At 55.0% G+C, this 27,463-nt stretch overlaps 1 protein-coding gene across 1 annotated transcript in view; it reads left to right on the top strand.

Annotated features, from left to right (window-relative positions):
• The first annotated feature begins 12,973 nt into the window (after positions 1–12,973).
• Positions 12,974–27,463, top strand: part of AJAP1 (adherens junctions associated protein 1) — a 35,981-nt gene continuing 21,491 nt past the window's right edge. The window contains exon 1 of the mRNA XM_027751396.2: positions 12,974–13,078. Coding sequence (XP_027607197.2) covers positions 13,050–13,078 — 29 coding nt within the window. The 5' untranslated portion in view covers positions 12,974–13,049. The remainder of the gene's footprint in view (positions 13,079–27,463) is intronic.

The raw sequence follows: 27,463 nt of genomic DNA, 5'->3' as shown, positions 1-27,463 counted from the left end.
TCCATCAAACCCCTGCAAGCAGTTACATATTTGGTGAGTTTTGTTTCTCTTGATCTTCATGAGTCGCCAGTGAAAAGCCAGTGGTGTTATCAGATGGACCCGCAGTTTTCCCTGAATTCTGTGGGAAGCATCATGATCCATGCTGCGTGCACAGGGTTGGTGGTGCCCAGGAGAGCAGCTTCTCCTCCCCCAGAACTGAGAGCTGCCCATCCTTGTGTGCAAACACCCTTCTGCAGGACTGCAGGACCATCCCTTCAGCAAACAAACCCAATCCTTCTGAGGCTGCCCCCAGCAGGGAGTTTCGGGGGGTTTCTCAGCTTGGCAAAACCAGCTGTGCTGGGGAATCCCACAAGCCACACGTGGCTCTTCCTGCTCTTGCTGGGAGTTATCTCACAGCACACGTTGTGTGTTTTACAACAGAATCTGTAATACAACATTTGCAAGTGCTGAACACGGAGCACTCACGCTGAGAGGTGCCTTTCTGCAGGTATTCTTGCTAATGAAGCTGAGGCCGTAAAATATTCCCAGAAAGTGCTTACAAAAGGCTTTCAGATATGTCAAATGATGTTTTTCATGTTATCTCAAATCTGCTTTCCTTTTCTAAGGCATACTCTTACTTTCAGCTCCTCCCCTCCTTTCCCCTAGTTGGGAGGAGGAGGAGGGGGGGTGCTGTGTGCATAATCACAGAGCTCCTCACCCAAACCTCTTGGAAAATATTCAGCTGCGTTTTGGCACTGAAGCATTCAAACAGACTCACAAAGCTCTGACTCTATTTACTTCTTCATTAAAAGAAGGGGGGAAAGCTGAGTTTCAAATAGTTTGCCTCCCATTGGCACCTTGGCTGAGGAGAGGAACAGCCCACAGAGGCCAAACCCCATCCCCATGCAGCATGTGCTATCCCAGGCAGGACCCAGCAATGCCATCCATGTGTGCCCAGGCCCATCACTGCCTCTTCTCCCATCACTCCTGCTCTGTGCCAATGATCACCAAAACCAGCTTCTCCATAGAAAAGCTGTGCCATTGCAGAGCTGATCCAAGCCTATCTCCTCAGCTCCCTTTTTTATTATAGGCAGGAAACCCATTAATATGATGAAAATGACCTCAAATTGCTATTGCTGGTTTATTTAATCTGGCTGGGCTCCTTTCAACGTGCAGCCACCGTCAGCGAAGACAAATTGCCTGTCTGGTGTTTAAAGGTTTTGGGATATAGGACAGCATTGATTTTGTGTTCTGAAAAGGTGACGTTCCCCGGGCTGGCAGTGAGGGGGGTTTGGTGATGAAGCACTCGCCGACGCCGTGTGTCGCTGCCACAGGGAGCGCCGTGGATAACCCAGGGAACGGGCGGGGGAAGAGGTGGGAAGCAGGAAAGCATCAGGTCCTGGGCTCTCTGGTTTTGCCCTCCTCACTGCCCACCCTGTGGCTCTGCCTGGGGCTGGTGGGACCCGGCGTGGCACCACGGGGCACCTCCGTGCCCACCGCTCCTCCAGGCAGCCGACGAGCTGCCTCTGGCTCCTTCCCCTGGCTCCTTCCCGACACACGGAGCAGATGGAGCGCTTTGCCTCTCGCTGGGAAGCGTTACTGCCAGCCCTTGACTCAACGGGGATAAGCATTCCAATTCCAGGCATTTATTGAGCCTGGAGGGCAGCCGGGCCCCGCGGTGCTGGGCTCGAATTGTGGCCACCTCCCACTCTCCCGGCGCCGGGGCACTTCTCACCTGGACCCCACCTCCACAGAAACAGGTGGGAAGGTCTCTGTCTCCCCCAGCGAGTCACTGGGGCTGCCAAGCCCAAGGACAGCTAAAACCGTCCCCCAGGACAGCCTGTCCCCTCCAAGAGCTCCCGGGCGGGGGGTGCAGGGCTGCACACCCCGGCTGTGTGCCTCTAAACCAGGGCAGGTACACACCTGATCTAGTTTACATGCAAAATAAAACTGATTCCCTGCTCCTGCTTCCTTCCACAAATTCCCAGGAATAGCCTGCAAAGGGGAAGCTGCGAAGGAAGGAGCGATTAATTCTCGGTGGCACATTTAAACACCGTTTTTATTACAATTCAGCCTTTCACGCACTTTGCCCTTTTCCGATTCATTCTTGCTCTTTTGAGGTGGAACAAGGCTGATGTTTTGCAGCTCCCGTTTTCAAGGGGAGTTTTTAACTCCTGGTTTGCTTTGTGGCTGTGTTGGGGAAGGAGAGTCTTTCCCACGGGATGCAACTGGGATGCTCCTGGGGAGCAGCCGGGTGCTCTGCTCTCCCAGCACGGCTGGGATGGGGGGCAGTGGGGCTCAGTGGGGTGCAGTGAGGCTCAGTGGGGTGCAGTGGGGCTCAGTGGGGTGCAGTGGGGCACAGCCCAGTCTCCAGCCCCCCCAGCTCTACCACGCAGTGCTCGTGCCGTGGTGTTTTACAACACACAGCAACAAAACCTGAAATGCACTGGAAATAATTCTACTATCAAATGCATTCAGCTCTGTTTGTTTGCTTTTAAATTAACATTGGGGATGAAATGATTCACTGAACTACAAAGAGATCCCTCGACTTGACAAGAATTGCAGGCAGGATTCCTTCCACTTTCAGTTATCACAGGAAAAAACATTTCAACATCTTGTCTGCTCAGTGCAAGAAAAATAGTTCTGTGCTCTGTGCCTGGGAAACAAGGAGCTTATCAAAACCATCTCCAGCTTCAGAGGGATGAGATGGCAGAGCTGCTGGTGAGGCACCTTTTGTCTCAGTGTGTGTAACCAGGAGCTGCTGCAGGGAAGGACAGGTCTCCGAGCAGGTCAGGGCCACTTTCATGGCCCGTGTCCGTGATGGAGGGGATGGATCCCGCAGGAGGCAGACCAGGAGGAGCGGCCACTCTAACAAGATGCTCAGGGTCAGCACTGCAGCCTGGACCCAAACAAATGGGGAAGAGGGAACGTTTCTCAGTGATTTTCCTGCAGAGAGAGCAGGGGAAGTGTCCTGGAGATGCAGGGAGAGGAGCAAGCAGCAGGTTCTGTGCCCCCATCTCACCCTGCTCTGTGTGCAGATCCTTCGGAGGCCACTCACCCCTCTGCACCGTGCACCATCCCCTCAGCCTGAGCAAGAATGGATGGACTTGATGATCCTAGAGGTCTTTTCCAGCTTAAGTGATTCTCTGTTTCTAAGAAAAGATTCACTGCTCCCTGCCTCCTTCCTGGATGAGGTTCCTGCCCTCAGCCCTCAGCAGGGCATCCCAGGCTGCTCCAGCCAGGCACAAGGCACAGGGACAGAGGGAACGATTAGGAGCCACTTTAGGTAAGGATTAGGAGTCATGGCAGAGCAAGCACGAGTGGATAAGCCAGACTAGTCAAAGAACACATAAGCCTGGAGTCATAATTAGATATGTCTAATGGGGACAGGGGCATGGGGGGACAGGAACCATGACTTTGAAGATATTAGGGAAGAGGAGCGATAATGAGGAGGCAGAAGGGCTGAGTGCTGTTTTACCTGTTCTGAAAAGTCATTAAACTGCCCTGTACAACTTCACTGCCAAGGTTTGGAGGACATGCTGACAAGCTCTAGCCGAGCTGAGTGAGGAGAGCGGTGGGTTGGTATCAAGGCCATGCTCTCCACGGAACTAAACATTTCTCTCCGTGGGTTGCCCTTTAGGAAGGAAACTCCAGTGTCCTGGACAGGGGCTGTGCAGGGGCTTTCAGGAGTGCCCTGGCTTGCCAAGGCATTTCTCACACAACACCACCATGTCCTCTGTGGGTGGGCTTTGGTGGAAAGCCAGTGTTTGGAGAGTTGCCAACATGGGCAAGATGCTGAAGGACGAGAAAGTGTTGGCTTAGGTTGGGTTTTATTTCTTTTTAATCAAGCTGGTTTGCTCATTCCAGTTTGAAATCTTCCGACTGTTCCACAGTCAACAAGGTCACCCGACGCTCAAGCTCCCCCGTTCCATCAGCTCTCTTCCACCCACTTAATGAAAACAAATGCCACCAGGACAGGGGCCATCCTTCTTCTCTGTCTTCTGGGGCCCCCAGATAGGGCTTGCTTTAGGCTTCTCTTTATAGATGTTATTTTAACAAATGAACTGAGTGATATCCTGGCTGCTCCCAGGTGTGTCCAATTCCCAAACCATAATGGAGCTGTTCCTGGTCCCCGGTCACTGATGCTGTTGGTGTCAGCCCCTGCTGTCCCACACACGTGAAATCCACATTACTCTGAGAGGGTGCAAAGGAAAAGCTCTCAGAAGCTGTTTCCCACAGCAGGTTTCCGAGGGGCAGGAGCAGGGCTCAGTGGCCAATTAACACTGTCTAATTGCCTCTCACCTGCCCCTTGCCAGGTCTGTGCCCTTGGAAGGAGGGAGCTGATATTGCCTGCTAGTGGCAGAGTAGCTGGAGGGGAGGGTTAATCCCCTTTTATGAAGTTTGTGACCCCAGCTTTGTAATAAACCCAGCATTTGGGGTGGTGAAATGCCTCCACCTTTTAAAAGCAGGGTTAAAGCCTTCTAGACAGGCCATGGCAGGTCCTGACCCAGAGAAAAGCCCAGAGAAGCCAGAGAGCAGGAGGGGGAGATGTTTGTGCCCTAAGCCAGTCCTGAAGCCATGCAGGGAAGCAAACACAAGCTGATGGGGATCAGTTGGTTTGCAGCAGCTCCTATTTCCAGCAGTATCAAGCTTCCCTCACTCCTATAGACCTCCAGCCTGTAGGACCATTTTTTCCCCTCAGTATTCAAGTGCTGGCACAGTCCAGCTGCCAGCCCTGCGGGTACTGGGGGATAAATGAGGGCAGTTGGAACAAAAGGGAAATAGCAGCTTACTTTTATTGCGAGATAAAGAAACAGAGACAAGGCAGGAGTGCAGGAGGGTTTAAATAAAATTCTGCTACCTTGGGCTGGAGGCAACAGAAAGCAGCAGAGCCAGGAGCTGCCATGGGCATCTCTAGGCTGGCACAGAGATCCTGCGCCCGCTCGTCTGTAGTTCTGTCTGTCTGCAGCCTCATGCACTAATGGCTTTAGTGGTACTTCACAAATCCAACCCTCCATACCTGGGGAACATCTGCCGTGCGCCGAGCAGGGGCTGCCAGAGCGTGGCCACAGTGGCTGGCACCTCATGGCCACTGGCACTGCCTCCAGGTCCAAGCACCCATCCCTTAGGAGGCAAGCACTGGGACACCCTTGCTGGCACAGTGAGCTGCTGGGGGGCTCTGGTGTGAGGGTTTTACCCTTGAGCTCTTGTTTTGCTGTTGTTCTCTGGAGCAAGACACCTGCTCTTCCCACAAACAAAGCCATAAATCCTGGTGCAAGCAGGCTTCGTGGGGAGAAAAAGTGGAGCTGGGATGACAGCGCCAGGGAGTTGTGTGAGGAGGTGAATTACTTGAAATATTGCTGAAAACTTCCATGCCGTAAATATAGTTCTGATCCCGGCTAATCAATCATGGCAATTATTCTATAAATAAGGGAATGGTTGCCTGTGTGGTGCCTGACTTTTTTCCACAGGCCTCTGGAGCAAATTTGTTAGCATCTTAAAATAAGCTATTTGCTCCAGGTAGTTTGCTTGTCCTCTCCAGGCTGCATTGTCTTCTCCTTCATTTTTCACTGTCTTTGGTTTGGTCGTTGGGAATCCTTCAGTGCTGTTTTTCCAGAGGGATTCTGGGGGGAGCAGGTTTAAAAATCAACCATGCAAAACACGTCCAGGTGGGTCCCAGCCCAGAGTTCTCCTCCCCGGCTCCTCAGAGCACTCCATGCTAAGGAAGCCTCTGTTTAATGTCTTTTCCACAGAGCTATAAAGTCACAACAGGCCATTTTTTCCCTTTTATAGATCAGCATTACTAATTTATTGGCAGTTTACTATTTGGAAATGTTCTCATATAAATTAATGGGAAGGTGATATTACACCTCAGTCCCTGGGGGAGGAGAAAGCCAAACAAACCCACAGTTCTGGTGCTCAAAGAATGGCAGCACGTTAAATCACCCCTTTGCTCTGCAGAGGCTGTTGTTTCAAGGGCAGAACTTGGGCTCCATCTCTGCTGGGATTCCCATGGATCCCATCCCAGGGAGCCAGGGCTCCCATGCTCAGGGCTCTCCACACAATTTGCTCCTCTCCAGCTCCCGGGACCACCCAATCTGCCTTCCCAACTGTACTTTCCATAGTGGTTTCCAGGTGTGCAGACATCTCCAGTCATTTCAGGAAGGATTTAATGGAGGAAGCACCTGGCTCAGGTATCTCCAGTCTCCTCTGTGAAGCACCAGTGCCCCGTGTGAATCTGTGTGTTTAGGTCAGTGAAATGGCACAAAACTGGCTGACCCCAGACAAATCTGTACTGGGGAGGGGATGAGGAGCCGTGGTATGCACAGGAAGGAGGGACTTTTTCAGAGGCACCAGACATTATTAAAGACTGATCCTTCATCTCGTGCACTTCAGGAGCCAAAATGGATTTTTTCTGCCCTATAAAGGCATCTCCCAGTCCCAAGTGCATCCCAGTGAAAGCTCGGAGCTGGAGAGGGGCTGAGTCCCTCAGCTGCTGGGGGGTCCTGCAGTGTCCCCCACTCAGGGCAGGGCCCGAAGCCACCCAGCTGAAGGGGAATGTCGTGTTCATTCACACTCCTCCTTTATTTTATCAAACTATTGCTATTTATGAGGGAAGCTTATTGAGTTAAATCACTTCTCCTGCAGTAATATAAAAATGCTGTGGCTCAGGAATGCTGACAGGCAGGAGAGCCAGGCTCACTTTTCTTGCTGAGCAGACGAGGAACAGGAATGATTATTTCGTATTGCTTTACAAAAGAGACCTTCCTGTAATATACCTGCTGTGCATTGATAAATAGTACCAGCAGATAATAAGGGCCTTGGGCAAGGAGCAAGGAAGAAAAAAGGCTTTCCAGCATGTGAACACAAATGCTTTAAATGTGAACTAAATTGGCCTGATCATTCCTCAGATTTGCAGAATTAAACCGTGGCCAATTGTCAACATCACTGAGATTGATGAGACAAATACAGCCAAAGCAAAGGGAATCTATAACGGCCCTGCTAGAGATGCTCGCAGGGTTTAAGAGGCACACACTGTTCATGAAACCCAGCTCTATAATTTCATTCCACTCTGAACCACCTTCCAGCAATGGAGAGCTGGGGAAGTTCATCAGCCAGGGATGCAGGATGAGGATCCCAGCACTGGAGCTGGAGGTGAGCTGGGTTCAGCATCAGTGCTTTGTTCTTACAAAAGCCTCTTCACATGGGACCAGCAGGGCTCGACCTGTGCATCCTGTGCACCCCCATCGAAGATGAAACCCCAAAATTCCATGTGGATATGGGTCCTAGGAAGCACGATGGCTTTGTTTACCTCCTGCTCCGTAGCACCCAGGACAGGATTAGCTTTTCTTTCCCATGAGGAACCTGTGATGGCCCCTCTCCTTGGCAGGGCAGAGGAGACCTTTGCTTTAGCTTCCCATCTCCAGGTTGTTAACGTCTCCCAGCCGACAGCCCCCACGAAGGAGAGCCACCTTGCTTCAGCCACCTTGCTTCAGCCACCTTACTTCAGCCACCTTGCTTCAGCCACCTTGCTTCAGCCACCTTGCTTCACCTTGCAGCAGCTTGATGGAAACCCCAGGGAAACCATGGCAATGCTGAGGGCAGTGTCACCCCTCTAATGATGCCGAGGATTTCTCAGCAGAGGTAACAGAGGCAGGCACCTCTCCAGTTGGTGAAAGCTCCATTCCCAGGCCCTGCAAGTGCTGTTTCTGAGGCTGCTGCTTTTGACCCCAGCTGGTGCCCCCGGGCTCTCCAGTCCCAGCCTGACCCCCTGGCTCTGCAGCCCGTGTGCCAGAGATCAGTCCAAGAGCTGCCTGTGCCTCTATCAAAACAAAAGGTACCTGAGGATGATGAGCAGGTGAATTCTTGCTGCCTGTGCTGAAGGCAATTAAGCTGCTCAGAGACTCATCTGTCCTCGGGGTCCTGCTTCAGTCTGGGCTTTGCAGCCTGGCCAGGGAAGCCAGTGAGTGACAGATGATTGATCTGAGCTCATTCCTATCAGCCCTCATTCCTATCAGTCATGCTGGAAGAGAGGCAAAGCCAGAGGAGCTTCATCAACGTGGTCCTGAATCTGCCTTCAGGATCCTTGTGACTGGAGGAATCTTGCACAAGGAACTTGTCCCCATCCCACTCCATGGGAGAGGCAACCTACCCTAAGCTCAACCAGGGGCTCATAAATTTCTTAAGACAGCTTGAAATAAGAGTTGTAAGAGAACCTCAGGACTGTTGCTGAATACCAAGAAGAGGGAGCACTGAGCTTCCTGCTCAGCTCCAAGGACAAAGTGCTCCCCAGCTCCATCCCCACCCAGCACTCAGCCAAAGCACTGGTAGTCTGTGAGTGGCTCCAAAGGGACCTGCAGGCAAGAGGGAGGAGAAGTGGAGCCTGGGCAAGCTCTGGGGCTGTGGGGACTGAGGGTCCGGGGCTTTGGCATGCCGTGGGGCTGGATGAGGGGGATGGAGGGGACAGGCATGTTCCCTGCTTTCACTGAGCTTCGAGGCTTTAGCACAGTTCTGCTGCTGCACTGCTAAGTCAGGGTTTCACGCTTTCTAATTTTTTCTTTTGTCTTGCATACACACACAAGACAGATTTTGCTTCCACAAGGGATATTTATAGGACATATGTTGGAGCTTGAAGAAGCTGATTAGCGATGTTTAGCTTAAAAAAGGAAGAAACTGCATGAGAGCAGCCTGGCCAGACAAATACTACACAAGATGCGAGCTTTGGGGAGCAGCTCTGTGAGAGAGACTGAAATGTTAAAGGTTGTTGACTCCAACAACATGCCATTTGCAAAGCATTAGGGTGCTTTGCAGGTTTGCACCCCCCCAAACGCAGGGGAGGACGAGCGTTTTAGGTGTGTGGTGGCAAAACCTCTGATTTGCATCAGAACAGCCCAGATGCAGAGGGGGTGATCACCAGAGGGTGGATCGACCAACGGAGCTTTGTTCAGCAACAAACTGGGTTTTGAGCCAGATAGGGGGAAAGAGGCAGATCCTGCAAGGTGGGATAATGCTTTATCTTTTCCCTGGGAAAGCGAGCTGTGGCTGGAAAGCTGGCTGACATCCCCAGGCACGCAGCCCCTGCAGCAGGGAGGCGCCGGGGGCTTGCGTGACTCTTCTGGGCTTGCAGAATGGGCCCATGAAATCCCATCCAGCTCTTCCCCGTCTTCTCAGCCCTCCCCTCCCGTTCCTCTGCCTCATGACTCCTTCCCGGGGTCCAGGGTGCCAGGCTGGAGCTGTGCCTTGCTAGACAATCCCGTCAAGACCATTAGAGGAGTTTGAGGCAGTGGGGGATGCTTTCTGAAGGGAATGAAGGTCTCAGAGTCCCCTAAGAGCTGCTGAGGGTATAAAATCCTCAGGGTGCTTTCCAGAATCCTATTCCCTGTCAGCATTGGTCTGAAAAACGAAAGGACAATGCTACAAGGAGGCAGAAATTGCATTATACTCCTCTCTGCTTCACAAGCTCTAAGTAACACTTCTGCTTTTCCCATATGAAAGGAAAATGGGTAATGACAACCTACTTCTACTGAAGAGACAATTTTCACTCCTCCTTGGCAAGTGTAGCCAGGGCAGCATCTTTCTTTTCAGTCAGAGGCAAATTAACCGATTTTGCCTCAGAACACAGTGGGTGAAGTGCAGCACAGCTGGCAATGTTCCCCGCCGCGGGTGGCAGCGCTCTTGGGGTGCCCACACCTGGTCCGGCTCGCGGTGGGTGGGTGATAACACAGGTGCTGTTATGGAGAACCTGGGAAGCACAGACCGGATGGATGGATGGGAAAACCCCTCTGTTCTCCCCGAACACGGCTCTGAGTGAGCATCTGTGCAGTCAGTGCCTGCAGCTTTGCACCAGTCAGGAACTTCACTCTCTTGGAGCGATGACTCTGAGAAGAAGTTAGACAAATGAATTCTCTAATGACTTCCTTCCCTCCTACTTCAATGGTGGGATAATTCGTGGTTCCTGCTCCCGCAGCCGCTGCTCCATCACCTGCCCGTGGCAGGCACCCTCGGCAGCGCTGCTGAGGAGATGAGCCAGACAAAGGGGGCCAAGATTGCCAAGATTGCCAAGTGCCACCACCCGCCTTTCAAACAGCCCTGAAAAATGCTGTGCTGTTCTGGGGAGGCACAGAGCGAGGGCCACACGTGTCGCCTGGCCGGCGGTGGGCAGGGCTCTCTGGAGGGCAGGGAGGACACCCACACTCTGGCCAGGTATTTCCCTCCCCGGGAGGTTTCCACTCCAAGCATCCCAAACCAGCCCTGAACCCAAATAATGGCCTGTGTATAAAAGCTTTGCCTGCACACCTGCTTTGGTACTGTTGAAAACCTCAGCTGTCCTTTGATCTCTTTTTTGTTTTTCTGGAAGCTTCTGGATGGTGACATTGCAATGCGGAGCTGAGGCCAGAAGCTTGAGAAGAGGCTCAGGGCCAGAGGAAAGCTGATGGTGAGGGTGTGGGACCTTTCCATGCCTGTGGTCACTTGCCTGACCAATGTGTTTAGACTATAACAGCTGTTTATAGCCAAAAAACCAGAAGTTCAACCTTCACTGCCAGGCTCCAGATCCCCCAACAGTGTCCTCCCTGCAATTCCACGCCAGCTCCATGTGCTTGGTACAAATGGGGAAATAATATTTTTTTAAGTGGGGCTGAGTTAAGAGGATTTGTTTGAGATACAAGATAGCTCTCATTAACGTTTGCTCGTTTGGGTTTATTTAAGCCTTAATTGATTGTCTTCTACTTAACTGCGTTCCAGTATCTCTCAGGCTCCAGAACAGCCTCTTAAGAGACTGACAATTGCACGCTCTTCCCTTCTTCTCTGTAAAGATCTTTCATGTTAGTGAGCTGGGTTTAATGGTGATAAAGTCCGTGAGCCTGCAGTAAAGCTGAGCTTTCTCTTTCAAGTCCCTGCACATGCAGCCTCCAGGGAGGCTGCACCCAGGTGAGTGCTGGGCTTTGATACTGGTCTGTGCTGAACAGCTGTGAACACGGTGTGCACAATCATGGGATTGTATGTAATGAACACCCCAGGGCTCAGGGCTCCCTCCTCTCTCTCAGACTGGAGAGAGCCGTGGCCACTTTGTCACTGGCCTCCCTCTGGAAGATGGGGAGGGGCCAGCATTGGCCTTGTGGCACTGCCAAAGGTCTGCCAGGTGGGTCTGAGAGAACTGAACCCAAACCACCCCAACAGGCCAGGATCAATGCTTAGGCAGAACCAAACACAGCCTGGCCATTTTATGGGTTTTCCCTGGGCTGGGACAGGAGACGTCTGTCTCCCCTGGCACCTGCCACCTCCAAGAGTAAGCTGATCCTTAGGCCAACCCCTTGCCAAAAAGAGGTTCCTTCCCATCAGGAATCCAGCTCCAAGGAAAGTGGGGATTTGGATTCTGAACTACAGCACTTCTAGTGGCAGATGGAGCCGATCCAGCAGGAGCACACATGAGGAGCAGGGACTGGCAAGGCAGCCGAGGGACAATGCTGACCTTCCATCCAGCTGCCCTGTGAGCAGGAGGCTCCTTCTCTTTGGAGAATAAGTTTCTCTGGAGGCAGAAAAGAAACCCAGTGAGTCAGAAAGGCAGTGGAGAGACCCGTCTCTACACAAGCCTTGCTTTCTGCTGTGACTGATCAGAGCCAAGCGCTCCGTGGTCATTGATGTGCCCCTTCCTTGTGGGTGGTTTGTCCCTGTGAGGGGACACCCCGGCAGCGCTGGCTCTGCACACCGCGGTCCTGCTCCTCTTTCATAGCCAGGAGCAGCTTCAAAGAATCTCTCCTCAGATTCATACAAAAACTTCTTTTATTGCAGCAGCTGAACAGAAACCACTCAAAGCAGCTTGGCTTTTGAGAGACACACTTTTCTTTCAGTACACCAGGAATAATGTTGCTCCTTACTGGCAGCACCCCCGGAAAGAGAGAAAACGCATCAGGCTCTGATGAAACACCTCCCAAAATAACCAGCGCCTCTCCCCGCACGCTCCCCTTTGTGCTCGGCTGTCTTTGGGCGAGCACAGAGCACGAAAGGCGCTTTCAGCCGGGGGGAATTCGGTGGCGGCTGCACATCCCTCGGTGCGGGGGCCGGAGGCGGCGGTTGCGGATCCGCGCTCCCGCTGGCCCGACATTGTCCCTGCGGGGCAGCTGTGCAGGATAAGGATGGAAACTCTCCCGGGGTTGGCTCGGGAGCAGGATGCCCGCTCGGCCGGCTGGTGGAGCCCGCTGCAGCGGCAGCCGGGCCCGCTCCGCGGGGCAGCGGGCCGGGGCTCCCCGGAGCTGCCGAACTGCAGGGGATCCCTCGCCCTGCCCGCAAAGCACGGATTGAACTCGCACCTCCCTGCCGCCCGCCCGTGCGGGCACCGGGGCTCCGCGCGGTGACACCGCGGTCCCGGGGCGCGGAGCTGCCGGGCCGCTGTCCGCCGGGCGGAGCGGAGGGTTCGCTCCCCGGGGTCGCCGGCGAGCGGCTGTTCGTGGGGTCCGGGGGAAGGAGAGCTTCACGGGGGGAAGCGGCGGCCGGAGGCGACGTCCCGGAGAGGGACGGGCCGTTCTCGTCGGGATCCCGGCGCTGCCCGGCGACCCCCACGGAGACGGAGTCGGAGCCGGGTCCCGGTGCGGGTGCCGGTCCGGGTCCACCCCCGCTCGGCCGCGGCGCGGAGGGGCCGCGCTCCGCCCCCGCCTCCGCCCCGCGCAACTTCCCCGCGCCGCGGCCCCCCGCCCCCGCCCCGCGGGTGCGCGCACAGACGCGCGCGCGCCCAACCCCGCCGCGCCGAGCCGAGCTGAGCTGAGCTGAGCCCCGCTGAACTGCGCCGAGCCGAGCCGAGCCGAGCCCCGGTGAACTGCACCGAGCCGAGCCGAGCCACGCCAAGCCGCGCATGGGGCGCGCATCCTCCGCGGGCGCGCAGCTGCCCCGCCGGCGCTGAGGGGCCGGGGCACCGGAGCAGCGACCCCCGTCCTCGCCGCCGCCGCCGGGCATGCCCGCCCCGCCGGCCGCCGCCTGCCCCGCCGCTGAGCGCCGCCGCGGGCGCGGGGCGGCGCGCCCGGATGGAGCGCTGAGGCGCTGAGCCCCGCCGGGCCGGGCCGGGCCGAGACGTGACGATGTGGATGCGACGGCTCCCGGGAAGCAGGTAGGGCCGGGGAGCGGCGGCCCCGCGGGGCAGCGCCGGGCGCATCCCGCCGCCGGGCGCGCTCGGGGAGCGGCGGAGTTAAATCGTGAACTTGGAGCGGGGAGCGGGGAGAGGGATGGGGAGCGCGATGGGGAGCGGGATGGGGAGCGGTGTGCGGAGCGGAGCGGCGAGCACGCGGTGTAGCGGAAGCTGCCGGCGCGTCCGGGGAGCGCGGCCGGTTCTCGCTCCGCGCGGTGCCGGGGCTCCCCCCGCCCGGCTCCCCCGCCCCGCTCGCCCGCCCTGCCCGGGAGATGGATCCGCGCTCCCTGTCCCCTCGCCGGCTGCTCGCTCCCCTCCGGCCGCCCTGGCGGGGGCCGCTCGGGGGAAGGGGCCGGGGGGGGCGGCCGGGATGCGGGCGGATGGATGGATGGATGAATGGATGGACGGATGGATGGATGTGTTTGGGAGATTAATCGAGAATTGCAAAGCAGAGGAGACGGAGGCAAACTGTTACGTAACACATTTTCATTACCGCTGCGAAGTCATCTGAGCCGAAATCTTATTATTTCCATGGTGCTGTGGCTGGAGAGCCCCGGCCTCTGCCTGTGCGCGGCCCCGGAGCCACAGCAGTACCTGGGGTTTGGTGGTTTAAGCCCATCTCGGTGGAATCGAGTGAAAGCAGCAGCGGGTTAAACAAGTGAGACCCTAAGGAAAAGTGAGATCCACGATCCGTTCCGCTCCCCCCAACCCGGTTTTGTGTTTAGAAAGTCCGAGATTTGAGCGGTTGTGTGAGGCAGGGGCTAAACCCCAAACCTCCCTCTGCCGAACGGGACGGTGGTTCTGGCACGTCACCTGCTCCTGCGGGAGGGGTCCCAAGGCGAGGGGTCCCGAGCAACCACCCCACTACCGCAGGTCGTGTCAGGCCCTGCGGCTGCTCCCCAAAAAGAGCAGGACTGGGTGCCCAGGGGGCTGCGGGATGAGCAGATGGATGGATGGGTGGATGGAGCCCCGCCACCACCCCTACCCCACGCAGCACCTCGGGGAGCCCACGAGCCCGCGCTGCCCCCCACGCCCCTGCGCTCCAGCAGATCATGGCTGTGGCTCGGGGGCACGGAGGGAGGCGGGCAGGGCCCCCCGAGCGCCGCGGGCAGCGAGCGGTGATGCGAGAGGCTTTTGTCCGTCACCCCTGGCGAGTCACTGGAGGCTTTGTCCGTCTGCCCGAGCTGTGGATGGAGTCCTGGAGGGTGAAACCTGAACTGAGGTTTTGTCTGTGCCGAGGAGTTGGGGGAGGCCCTCGGCCTCTCTGTTACCCTCGCGTGTGCCGTGCCGTGTATTCCAGCGGCACGTGGCGAGCCGGCTCCCGTTCCCCGAGCTTTGTCCCGTGCCCTTGGCTGGTGCACCCTGATGGCCCGGGCACGTGAGCACCTTCACGCTGCCGCCAGAGATGTCTGTTTGTCTGTCTGCCAAGGATGTGCTGCTGTGTGTGGGAAGGACAGAGTCCGTGGTGATGTAGTGACCTTAGGAATTCCTCCTGGGGAAAGCACCTGAACGTTTTCTCAGGGTGCCTCGTGTCTGGATTTATCCTTGGCAGGTGAAAAGCCCATTTCCCAGGGCCGGAGCGACAGAAGGCTGTAATGCTGGGAACAGAGGATGCCCTCTGCTTTGTTATTTCTGAGCAGAGTTTAGCAAATGGAAACGGGAGCCCTCTGCTTGCTTCCCTCCTCGATTCATTCGCCTTGTGAATTTCTGTGCTGTTCATCCTGGATCCCCAGCGCCAGGCTGTCCTCTCCACCACCTCATCAGCTTCCAGTCCCTCCCTGTTTTATTTTTAATAAGAGATAACTTTACTGCTAACCTTGCCTGCTGCTCTCCCTTCTCTATAACTCTAATTGCTTCTGGCTTTATTTCTGACATTTCCCATGTCATTTCTCCTCATTTTCTTGAAGAGTACTAGAAAAATAGCTCCAGGAGAAGCAGTGAAGCTTTGCAGTGCCTGTTTCACCCTGCACAGCCTCTGCCTGGAGCGGCTGCCTGCGGCAGGGAGATGGTACCCTGCTGCTCCTTTCAAGTCTGATCCCTTTCGCCCCGGGGCAGTAGCAGTGCCTGACCTCTCGTTGAGCTGCAGTCCTCTGCTGGGGAGGGCAAGACCTGTGCAACTGCATCGCTCAGAATTATTCAGTTCATGTGAAGGGGAGCTGCTGCTCTCCATTTTGGAGCGGGGCTGGGTGAGCAGCGTTGCCCTGAAAGCCCCTGGGAGGTCCTAGGGATGCTCCAGCCCTGCACCGCCCTCGGCAGGTGTGGGTGCTGCGGGGCAAAGTCTGTTCTTTGTGGGGACGGCGGTGGCCCTGTCGCTCCCCGCGTGTGCGGGGACATACGTGTGCGTGCACACGCCTGCGTCAGTGCCTGCGCGCCTGCGAGGCCACGGCACCTTCTGCGGGTGCCGGCTGCCAGCGCCGCCGAGGACTTCCCCTCCATAGCTGCGAATATAATGTTTTAAACAATATGCCACGGTTCTTACAGCATTGAGCTCCGGAGTGATTTGCAGTAGGAGTAAAACCACCGCTTGCAATTTCTCGGCAATTGTATAAAACAACTCATTAAAAGGCATACATCCCTGCGCATTGGCTCCGAGGAAACTTTATGGGCCTTGTAGTTACTGCCAAAGCAAACATTTTCCATGAATTTCACTCACCAGGTTCATGCTGTCAAATGTAGATTCAGCCGCTTGTCAAAGATGCAAGCCTTGCAGTCTGGGAAGTAATGAGAGCAGTAAGCAGTGGGAGTTAATGGCCTCCACTGAGGAGTCCTTACTCATCCCGCATCCACACAGGGGCTGAGCTGGCTGCTCCCAGGTGGATTGATTGCCACAGAAATTCATCTGGTGTCACCAGCTATGATACTTAACAGCCACAATAATGCTTGAATAAACTGCGCTTTTATGCAGCCGTTCGTACCTCGTGCCGGCAGCAATTTCCCTCATGAGCGAGGGGAGCGGCGCGGGGCTCCGGCAGCACTTCCCAGAGCATGAATAATTGTTGTAATAACGCCGGAGCCACCACGTTGCCTTTGTGGTGTCTCCGGTGGGGTGACGGGTGGGAGCTGTCGTGGTGCTGACGCTTACCTGGGATGCTGGAGGCTGCCCCATGTCCCAGCCACCCTGCCAGCCCTTGGCGTGCGCGACACAGGACGGGCGAGCTGTTGGTCCGGCTGCTCCCGGCACTGGGGCACCGCGGCTTGGCTCTGCCTTATGTAATGGTCATCTGCTGGAAAGGAGGAGTTGCTGATGTTCCTTCAGAGCCCAGCCTGGAGCAGGGAATGGCAGCAAGGCAGAGGCCAGCTCTCCAGCCTGGTTCCCATCTTCCCTCACCCAACCTGATCTGCGAGCTCTCTCAACGCAGCTTATTTACCTCAGTATCTGTAGGGTGCACACGTATACAGGGCGGTGGTGAGCACTGCCAGTGGCTCCCAAGGACAACTTTGTAGGGGGTGAATAATCCATGAATAATCCACAGGTCTGAGGTTCATTATGGAAATGTATGCGTGCCTAAGTCTTTAAATATAACTAATGGGAGAAGGACCAGGAGGAAAGATTACGGGAATCAATGTGCTGAGCCAGAGGAGCAGGAGCTGCTCTGCTCTGGGTTGTGGTGCCTGTTGTTCTCATTGACAGCTGGTGGTCACCAGGTAGGTGACAGCAGTTCAAGCCCAACAGAGTTTGGTTTTGACAGCAAAACTCTTCTAGCAGGGTAATTCCTGGAGGCTGAGTGTGTTGGGTGGGATCAGTGGATGTCTTTCTTTCCATCTTTCCTTCCATCTTCCTTCCCTCACTGTGCTGGGTGGCACTGCTGGGAGGGGGTTTCTGGCCAAACCCCGTGTCCCAGCAGCCACTGCAGGTTTTCCAGGGGATGCTCCCAAAGCTGCTGCTTGGCCCTTCCTTGCCTTGGCTTACTGTTTTCATCAGAGTGACTTTTTTCACTGAAATAATGTTAAACTCTGGACCTGAACTACGTCCTTAAAAATGGAATTCAAGTTGATATGAATATTTCCTGTGGCTCTTCTTACCGGGACCTGCACCTACAGACTTTGATAGCTTATATAATTTCCTGTGATGGAGATGTACTTCATCTAATTTCACTTGGAAATGCATTGATTAAATCAGAACTGCTGAGAGATTTAAACTGAGTCTCAGTGGCCTGAACTTAACCGTGGGAGGTTTACCTGCCTTCATCCTTCAACATTAATTTGGTTTTATGAGGATTCCTTGTGAAATGAGGTTTTGTCTGCTGCTGAATCTCTCCTGCTCTCTGGGATTCTCAGTTGCTTTCTCTGGCTCTGCGAGGCGACGCCGCACTAAAGCCTCCTTTCAGCACCTTCTGTGGGGGCACAGCAGGAACCGATGGGCATTTTGGCTCCATCTCCCCCCACTGTCTCACACGGCTGCCCAGGCTGGAGGCAAAGCGCCCATGCTGCCCGTGGCATGGTGGCAGGGCTGGGTGCTGTGCAGAGGCACGTTCACCTGGGACCAGGGCTGCTGGACGGGGTGCTCTGGGAGCAGGGTGGGGACATACCTCAAGTGCAGCTGGATGTGTCTTCCAGCAGTGCTGAGGGATTTGGCATTTCTGGTCCCAAGCAGCAGTGAGAAAAGGAGGAGAGACACAGCTTGGCTGGAGGTGGATGAGCAGCTCCATGGAGACGGGCAGGGACAGGGTCTGCAGGCACTGTGTGTCTGGGGCTGGAGGCCAAAGCACCCACTGGGACTTGCCTGAGGACTTAAAAAAATAAATAAAGCCAGTCATTCACAAAGTGCTCATTTCCAACTCTGATCTGCAAAATGTCTCCTTGTGACTTGGAGATGATGCGTAGGCAGGAGATACGCTTTGACATGCGATGATTTTTGTTGAAGTTTGCTCTGAAGGTCTTTCTTGGCAGCTCTGCTTTCCTGGCAGTGTTGGAGCATCCCGGCGGCACTGTGTCCCTTCTGCCAGTGGCTGCTGTGTCCCCATGAGCCAAAACCTTTGGGAGCAGAAGCCGTTCCCTGGCGCAGCATCTCTGTGGGTATGGAAAGGACTCTTCATCTCCTACTGCAGAAGCTGGCAGGGAGGAAAAGCGGAGCCTTGGCTGCAGAGCTGCTCCGGACCCCGGCTGAAGCATCCATGGGATGAGGCTTAGCTGTGGCAGGGTGGGAGCAGTGAAGTTCCCTGGCCTGTCTGTGGTGCCAGAGCTGCCAACTCCACTGACTTCCAAATAAAGGCTGAGGAGAAGTTGCTTCAAAAACAACATGTCTGGGAGTGGCGAGGTGCTTCCTGCAAGAGAGAGACAAGTTTGGATCCTCGAGGTGGAAAAACAGGAGCTCACTGGAGGGCATGTGCCCTAGCACAAGAGAAGCGAGGGGATGGGGCCGTGCTGGCACAGAGACCCACGGTGAGGGGTGACTGTGTGCTGTGGGACTCCGGCAGCACAGCACACACCGTGTGAGGGACTGCATGTGCCAGGCGGGAGAGCGGATTTGTGGTGCTCAGTTAAGGCTTGTTGGGGATCGACGGCTCCTGTCCACGAGGGTATTGGCTGTGCCTCTTCTGCAGCATCCTGGGATGGTCAGGAGAAACTCCAGCCATGGTTTATGGCCCTATAAGTTGGGAATGTGGCTGTGTATTGCTGGCTTAGGAGCTGTGCAGAGCTGCTGTGCTCGGTGTGGGAGGGCCAGGGACTCGCTGCTCAGCGGCATTTGAGGCGCCGGTGAGAGCAAACGGCACTAATTGATGTTGCCACTTGACTGCATGTCATTCAGGTTGAAGATGTGACAAGGTTGGGGGGAGCCCGGGTTATTCCCCCTGGGATTTGCCTGCCTGGTGAGCCGAGCCTCCTGCAAGCACGGCTTCCTCAGGGACATGTTCCATAATTGCCGGAGTCCCGTGCGTGACCTCAGCCCTGCTCCCAGAGCCTGCGATAGCATCTCTGCTCTGTCTGCAGCACTCGAGTAATGAAGCGTCAGTTAATTGACATGGATGAGGACATCCACTTAAGGACCCACCGGAACATGGGTGATTAATGCCGGGAGATGAGGCCGTGCATCCCGCTGGGAGCGTGGTCAGCTCTGCCTCTGCTCGGCCAGAGCCAAAGCACAGCTGAGTCTGCAGCGGTGGGATGTGATGTAGGGAAAGTCCGGATGTGTTATTTTAGGAAGAGCTCCCAAAGAGAATCAGCCCTTTTTCTACAAGTATCTGCCATTCATGGGTTTTCCAGTTTTCCGTGGGAAGGACAAGGATGAGTTACTCATCTTCTTGTTTCTGGGCTTTGTAAGAGGCTCTGCTCCTCCAACATAATGTACTCAGGACTTACTCTGGGTTCCTGTCAAAGTGGCATATTCTCTGGCAAAATCAATTTTGCTAATTTTGATGGATGAGGAGTGGAAGTGAGGCTGCTGGCTCAGGGGCCTTTGAAGGAAACTGAGATACTGAGGGATGCAGGAGGTCATCCCTTGCTGCTGACCCGTCAGAGATGATGCTCCGAAAGTTTAATCTCTCCCACAAAGGGGATTATTGTTTTTTTAATGAGATGCAGAGCACAGTGATTCCTGACTTGTGGGACTTGCCCCCAGTGGCACGGTGTTCTTGAGGTGCTGGAGGCTTCTCCTCACCATCACCTTGATCCACCAGGATTTTGCCATGGGTGGAATGGGAGAGCCTGTGAGCTGGCTGGATGCTGTATATGCAGTGAGGTGGCCATGGCAGGGAGAAAGGCTCTTCTTTGTGGAAAAGAAATTGCTTGGTGCTAAAAGGGGATTTAAAACTCTCTGTGACAGGATCAAGAGTCTTTGCCCCAGAGTTCATTTCCGCTGCCTTTGCTTTCTATTTTGGCTTGGCTTTTTCAACATCTTTTTGGACTGTTCACATTTCTCTGTGCTGTGTGTCACACTGAGCCTTCTCTGGCAGTGGGATGTCCCCAGGAGGGGCTGGGCAGAGCTGGTGCTGTCTCGGGAGCAGGGGGCTGGGAGCTCCCCAGCACTGTGCTGCAGCTGGAGCCTCAGCCAGGCAACACAGCCCTGTGCTGAGCTCCCAGCTCCCAGCTCAAGGCCTTGGCTTTCTCCTGGCTTCCCTGCTGACATTTCACACCTTCAAAGAGAGCTCTGCTGCTCCATTTTTTCCCATTGTATTTCTTGCTCCATAAAAGCCATCTGTGCCTCTCTCTGCTTTCAGAGGCTTCATTCCTCTCACCTCCATTTCTGTAAGAGTTTCAGGAGCTTTTGAAACTCTTGACATGTTTCCTGTGTTCATTCCTGGGGATGGCTGCTGAGGTTTCCCGGCAGCCTATGCATCCCTGGGCTGCCAGGGACTTCTTGGGAGAAAGACAGGTCTGGATCTCACTCACTCCACTGCAAATTGAGAGCAGCTCCACCAGGAGACCATGGTGCTGGAGTGAAGACCTGAGTTAGTCGGATTTCCCTATGCAGACATCCAACCTTTGCCATGGGAAGGGGTCAGCTGGGCCCTGTGCTGGTCTTCCAGACACTTCCAGCGGGTCAGTGTTTATCTGTGCTCCTGGGAAAGCAGGGCTCTTTGGGAGCTCATCATAAAAAATCCCATTAGGAGATATATTCTCCTGATTGTGTTCCATGGTTGGTGGTATTTCCCGTTGATACAGATGCTGCAGTGGGCTCCGATGCACAGCTCCTGCAAAGACACATTGTGTTACAACAATGCCACAGACCTCTTTTAATTATTTTGTTTTAAAGCTCATTAAGCTGCTGCTTTAGATGTACTGAGCCAACTTACCTTATTTTTTTAGATCAGAGCATTTCCTGCATTCATTGTAATGATGCTCTTGGGCAAATTCATTTAGAAAATAAGATTATTTACCCAGGAAGTGGCAGGGTTAAAGGGTGGTGTAACCTGTAGCTTGTGCCACAGTTTTCCTCTCTGTAGGTCCTTCAGAGCTGAGGGCTGGGTTGAATTAGTCGCTGTCTCTTAGAATCACTTTGTGGATATGCATTCAGAGGAGGGAAACCCCTCATAAGGCTCCAGCTCTAGTCTGAGATCGAGCAGGATTATTGCAATCCTGGTGGGGAGAGCCTCATTCTTCCATCCGATCCCATCACATCCCACAGCGTTTGGGCATTGCATCCTGCTTGGACACCCCAATGCGGTGGTCCCTTTGTCCAAGGAGGAGGCCTGATGATCCTGAAGGATGGCAGACATGTGGCAAAGGAAGAAAATTCATGAGCAAAGAAGGGAAAGCAGAAATTCCTTGGCTGGTGGCTGCAGGGAAATGCACCGTCCTGCCCAGCCTTATTTATTGACCTTATTTATTGTGGGCAGCATTAGGGACAATCTCCAGGCTCTGGGTTTAACGTGCTCATTGCAGTCGCATTTCCTCAGCAGACCGGTTTTTCCATGGTTTTGGTACATGGAGGAGTGTTTTCTGCTCCCGTGATGGGGATGGGAGAGGGCAGCACCATCCTGTGTGCTGGGACCTCCCAGGTTGGTGTCAGCATGTAAAGCCTGGGCAGTGATTTTGTGGTGCCCGTGAGGAGGTGGAATACACGAGGAGGTTTAAGAGGAAGCTAAAATAAGGGGGGAAACCCTGATTTCCTTAGGTTTATGGATTGTTTTTAGTACCAGCAATAGCAGAGCTTGAAGCTGTGGCTTTTCAACAAGATTTTGGTGGGTGTGGAAATCTGAAACTTCCGAGCAAGTTGTGTCTGAGCTGGAGCTCTTATTGCTGCCTGGTCCCCAGCACTGGCACAGAGCTCGGGGGGGGACAAGTGGAGTAACTTGGCGACAGGTGCAGGTTTGGGCTGGAAAGCCAGTGCTCACAAACCCCCTTTATCCGGGCGGGACAAAAGCTGAGTGTTATTGCCGCCGGGTTGATGAAATGCCCCACTGTCCAGCCCTGCCACGCTAAATGCACCCAGTGTTTGCCGGCCGGGCGGCGGCGGGGGAAGCAGCGGCTGCGCCGTGCCCACTGAGGGGGATGCTCCAGCAGCACCCACACCGTGCCCACTGAGGGGGATGCTCCAGCAGCACCCACACCGTGCCCACTGAGGGGGATGCTCCAGCAGCACCCACACCGTGCCCACTGAGGGGGATGCTCCAGCAGCACCCACACCGTGCCCACTGAGGGGGATGGTCCAGCAGCACCCACACCGTGCCCACCGCGGGCACATTCTACAGCAGATGTCATGCCCTTTCTAGAGCAAGGTGAGCTGGGCTGGCCATCATGGGTGGTGTTGGCCAGCTCACTGTGTAAGCTCAGCTCTCATACTCATCCCCAGGCTGGCCGCAGGCACTGGACCCTGTGTCCTGTCAGTGTCCTTTACAGTCTTTGAAATGGGAACTGAACTTGAAACCTAGGGTTAAAGGTTGGCTTGGCTTTGGCAGCAAGTGGGAATGTAGAGCCAACCAGCTCTTGCCTTCGCAGCAATGCCACGTGCATCCACTGCTGTCCACTCCATTTTTCTCTCCCCCACATTGCTCTGCCAGACCCTGAGTCTTCCCACGGTGCAGGGGTGGGATGTGCCAGAGGGGTCCCATGCTGGTGGGCTCCAGCACCAGCCCCAGGCACCTGCACTGGGGCTTTGCCCTTCCTGTGCCTCCAGCAAAGGACGGGCCCGGAGGCGAGAGCAGCCGAGGCCGCTGCAGCGCCAGAGCTGAGCGCTGACGGCGTTGGCAGGGCTGCACCTCCCGCATCAGCACATTGGCTGATGGTACCGCTGGGTATTAATTATGCCTTCCGCACTCGCGGCTATTCAAATGGTAAAATTGTTTATTTGCAGCTGGGTGAGCTCAAGGCAGAGGCAGAAGAGCGAGCAGCTCCCCTCCACCGCGGCTGCCCTCCTGCCCCCCTCTCACGGCTCCCCAGGCACAGCCAGGGATGGATCCAGCCACCTCCATCCTGGCATTTCCATCCTGGGGGCACCGCTGACTTCCCAGTCCCAACTGACCCCTTTCCGCCCCCTTTTCCCAAGGCAGTGGGTGTTTGCTGTCTGCCAGGCTGTGGCAGCGTGGCAATGAGGATTCTACCTATTTCACCCTCTGCTGATTTCCCTCCGTGATAAATCCCATCCCCTCCTCTGCGGGAAGCAGCGTCAGTTTAATTACTTGTGGGGAGAAGGGGGCAGCGGAGGAACTTAGGACTTGTTTTAAATATCACTTTTATTAGCAGGTAATCCTGAAGCTCAGGTCTGTAATATAGATAGGTAGTGATGTGGCACATTTAATTTACTTAGGTGCTACTATGTGTCAGCCTTTGTGCCTTAAGTCCCAGTCCTGGCTTTAAAGAGCTTGGCAACCATATTTTCACAAATTTGTAATTATCTTGGAAGAAGTTGGGGCTACAGACGGCACAGTAAATAAATAGTATGTTCCCAGTTCTCACTGGGTCTGGGATCAGAGCGACTCATCCCGGAGCAGAACATGGCTCAGAAAGGTCCCAATGGTGCCACTGACACTGGTGGTGTGGTGTAGGACATGCTGGGTGCCCCACTGGGGTGGTCCACAAGGTCTCCTGCTGATCGCATGGTGTAACTTGTCACGTGCCTTTTGGCACCCAGCCATGCTGCCCTTGGATGGGAACATGCATCTTCCCCCCTCCCAGCCCTGGGGAGGGTCCCAGTCCAGCCTGGAATGCAGGACAGCAACGCTCTATTTCCCTGGCAGTGGTTGGTAGTGCGACAGCAAAGGACAGTTGCTGCACTGCAGGGATTGTTGCACAGGACAGCGGGATGGAGAGGAGAGCGGCTGCGGTTGGGGCTGCAGTCCCCACCTCAGCGAGGACAAACAATTGCAGGCCAAGTATCTGCCACTGAAGTTTTCCCCTCTTCCTCCTGCTCCAGCGTGAAAGTCACCCGTGGGATGCAGCGGCCTCATTCTATTCCGTATGCAGCGAGTTCCTGCACGTACTCTCATAACGTGCCGTGCTCCGAACACCTTTGTAGGACACACAGCCACACTGCCAAGGATGCTTTTCCTAGAGCATGGCAGAGCGTGGCACCCACTTCCCTGCCGTGTCATGCCTGGCTCAAGCAAACATCACCCCATCTCTTTGACCACAGCTCCTGCTCCTGCTCCAGGCATTCACAGGAATATTTCTGTCTCTGCCTCGCTCAGTGTTTGGAGATATGAAATGCTCAGAGTTCGTAAATCAGCCCAACAAGGACATAACCTTGATTCCCTGAGCAATACCGATAGATTAGCTAACGGGAGGCATGAAATGGAAGAATGGCTCCACTTGTATAATTCTGCATTAAAAATCAGCCTATTCTGCAGTTAATGCTCCTGTGAAGTGTTTCCACAGGCAGGGGAGAAAGGGGTTGGTGCTGGAGAGCAAACAAGGACCTTATGAAAGGGACTGCACTCGAGTGAGCCTTTGAGGCTTCGGGGAAGTGGGTTAGTGCTGACGGGTGGTGTTTCAATGTTTGTCAAAGCCATGATCCCAGTTAATTCTCAGACACGTTACCAGAGCTGGGGGTTTCTGGGAGCACAGTGGGTGCGCTGGATTAACCTGTGTCCTGTCTGCAGTATCAGGGCTCCCCAAGGTGCCACCATCCTCTGAAGGTCCCTGGCACTGGGGTGGGCACTCTTCTGTCCCACTTCATGCTGGATACTCCTGCTTTCCCTCCCTGCACGTGGAGGTTGGCACCACGTGTGCAGTGGCGGCAGCAGCTGAGTTCCACGGCAGCCTCTTCCCGACTGCCGAAGGCAGCGGCGAGCTCGTGTCCTCCAGCATCCTTGAAATTAATCTCCCTCTCAAGTGCCAACTGTCCTCCTCTTCAAAGCACATGGCTGCAGCTGGAAGGATTCAGGAAGGGGTTTCATACAGAGGAGGGCTCTGAAAGGTGTCATGTTGGGTGTGGAGGCTGCAGTGGCTCCAGCCAGTGGCTGCAGTGGCACCTTTGACACCCACTGCTCCGTCACCTTTGGAACAGATGGACTCAGCAGAGTCCCAGAGTGCCTGGTGTGCCCGATCCATGTCATTTGCTCAGTGGTTTCCTTGAAATCTGCTCTTGTGCTTCTGGCAGGTAAATATCTGTAGAAGTTCCCCTTCCTGGGTGGGAGTGTGGCTGCCTCGCTATCCACGGAGCCACGGGAGTGAATTTGTAGTTGGTGGGAGCAAAGGCCTCGGATGAGGAGAGCAAGGAAAGGAGTTCATCTCAAATATCTCTGCTATGCATTTCTTTTTCCAACCCAGTTTCAGAGTTTTACTGAGTTTTTCCTTGAGTTTGAGAAGTATTTTGGGATAACATTCCCATGTACTTCCAAGATGGGAAAAGAAGTAATGTGAAAATTGCCCACGCTCCCCAAATCTCTTTGCAAGAAAGCTTGTATGTGTTTATGGGGGTGTCAGGAATAACCAAATCCCTGATTCCTGAGTGAGCAGCATAACCAAGGCCTTTCCCAATGTATCTCTCTGGCCCACACGTGCTCCCAGCCGGGGCTGGCTCTGTGCCCCCAAACCAAGGCAGATGGGTGCTACGTGTGTGTCTGGACAATGCGCTCCCTTCCCTATGCCAGAGCCTCTCTTTGGGTGCAGTTAGGGAGTGATCCCTTGTGGTGGGAGCAGTGGAGGATCCTCTGGCTCTGCTCTGCCTCCAGTGAGGGGCAGCTTGTGCCACTGGAGAGGTGTTTGAGCTGTTTGATGTCTCGGAGAGGCTGGAACGCCTTCCCAGGCTCTGAGCAGTGGTGACTTTGTGCTCACGCTCCCAGGAGGCTCCCGATGCTCTCCTGCCTGTTTGGGCGGCAGGGAGGTGGAGAGGCGGGGGCTCCCCGGGCGCTGTGCCGTGCCGTGCCGTGCCGTGCCAGTTGCAGCAGGCTCTCGTGGAACAGCCCAGGTTTTCTGGGGCAAGGACACAGTGGCAGGAGCTCCAGGCGGGATATATCCCCGCTCCCAGGGTGCCTTTGGGACATGTCTGTCTCGCTGCCCTGCCTCGGCAGGGTGCTGGTTCAGGGTGGGGGTCTGAGGGTCGGCAGGGGAGGGCCAGGTGGTCCTGCCGCTGGCCGTGCCACGCGCTGCCGCATCCATCCCCGCCGCCGCGCCGGGCACATCACGCTGCGTTGCCAAGACAACAGCAACTCCTACACGCTGCTATTTATTCTGAAGGACACTTGCTCTTATCTGTTGTTGCAAAGCCCTCAGAAGATCGCATGCCACGCAAAATTCCTCCGAGGTAACCAGACTCGCTGCTTCCATCCCTGAATCCATCTCCTGGGGCTGTGGCAGCCAGCAGGGTGGCCAGGAGGGTGCTCCTGGGGTGACAGCCCCTTGTCTGGCATCGCTGGAAGGGACACAGGTGGGAGGGTGACCCACACTGGCCCAAGGGCAGGGTGGGGTCTGCCCCATCTGGATGACCCCCACCATGTCCTTCCCGGTCACAGAGCCTCTGGCCAGGGGAGTGGTGGCATGAGCGAGGGACACTTGCTGTTTGGGCATCGCTGACGCTGCCTGGCCACACTGGGACATGAGTTTCCAGCATGACCCAGGGGAAAACGAGGGTTGTACATTGCCTCTTCCCACACATCCTCCCGATGCTGCCATGAACGATGCAGTGATGCTGGGGCAGGTCCCGCAGGAGCAAACCCCTTAAGCTGCAGACTGGAATGTCATGAGGAGGCAGGAGGAGGTGGAAACAGGGAATATCTGTTTTTCCTGTGAGCTGCCAATTCCAAGCACCAAGAACCCACATTTTGTCTTTCAGAAGCTTCCAGGCAGTGGCTGGGGTGCAGTAAGCACCAGGTTTGGGTGGGCACATCTTCCTTCGCCTCGTTCATTAGCTGTTCATAAAAGCTCTGAGTTTGGGCAACACAGAGAGCTGGGAAGGGGACAAGATCTGGAGGTGGTCACAGGTGCTTAGAGGTGGCACCTGGGTGTGAGTAACGTGCCAGAAGATGCCCAGCACCTCTCCTTCCTTGCAAGGAAACATTTCAGGTGATGCTGGGGAGTTGGACAGAGGCTGAAATTGAGCCTGACGTGCTGCTGGAGCGAACATGAGTGTTGCAAAGGTGAGTCCGTGCTTGATGCTCTGGCTGGATGGAGCCTGAGCTCCTGACTTCTTGCCGGTGGAGACACAGCATTGCCTACAGCACATGGGGGACACTCTTCGTGCTGACACCGCTCTGCCAGCCTCTAAAAAAACCCACCCCCACCACGATTTGGGTGGTTTGTGGTTTTTGAAAGCCTTGAAATCCTTCCTCCCCCAGCCTGAACTATTTTGGTTTCTGTTGTCTGTTTCTGGCTCTTCCCTTTCTCCTTCTGCACTCTTTCCCTGCGTTGCCTTCTCCCTCCCCAAAATAAATGCTGTTACGCTTTGAAAAAATACCCAATTAGGAAAAAAGCAGAGATCCTCTGAGCAGAAAAAGCCTGTGCTTGGGAGTATCCAGGTCAGCTCCTTTAGCTTCACTTGCTCACGCACGG

The sequence above is a fragment of the Pipra filicauda genome, unplaced genomic scaffold (assembly GCF_003945595.2).
Source record: "Pipra filicauda isolate LSUMZ 115617 unplaced genomic scaffold, ASM394559v2 scaffold601_size279085_pilon, whole genome shotgun sequence".
Lineage (NCBI taxonomy): Eukaryota > Metazoa > Chordata > Aves > Passeriformes > Pipridae > Pipra > Pipra filicauda.
The sequence above is the reverse complement of the archived record's forward strand: the minus strand, read 5'-3'. Positions and strand labels throughout refer to the sequence as shown.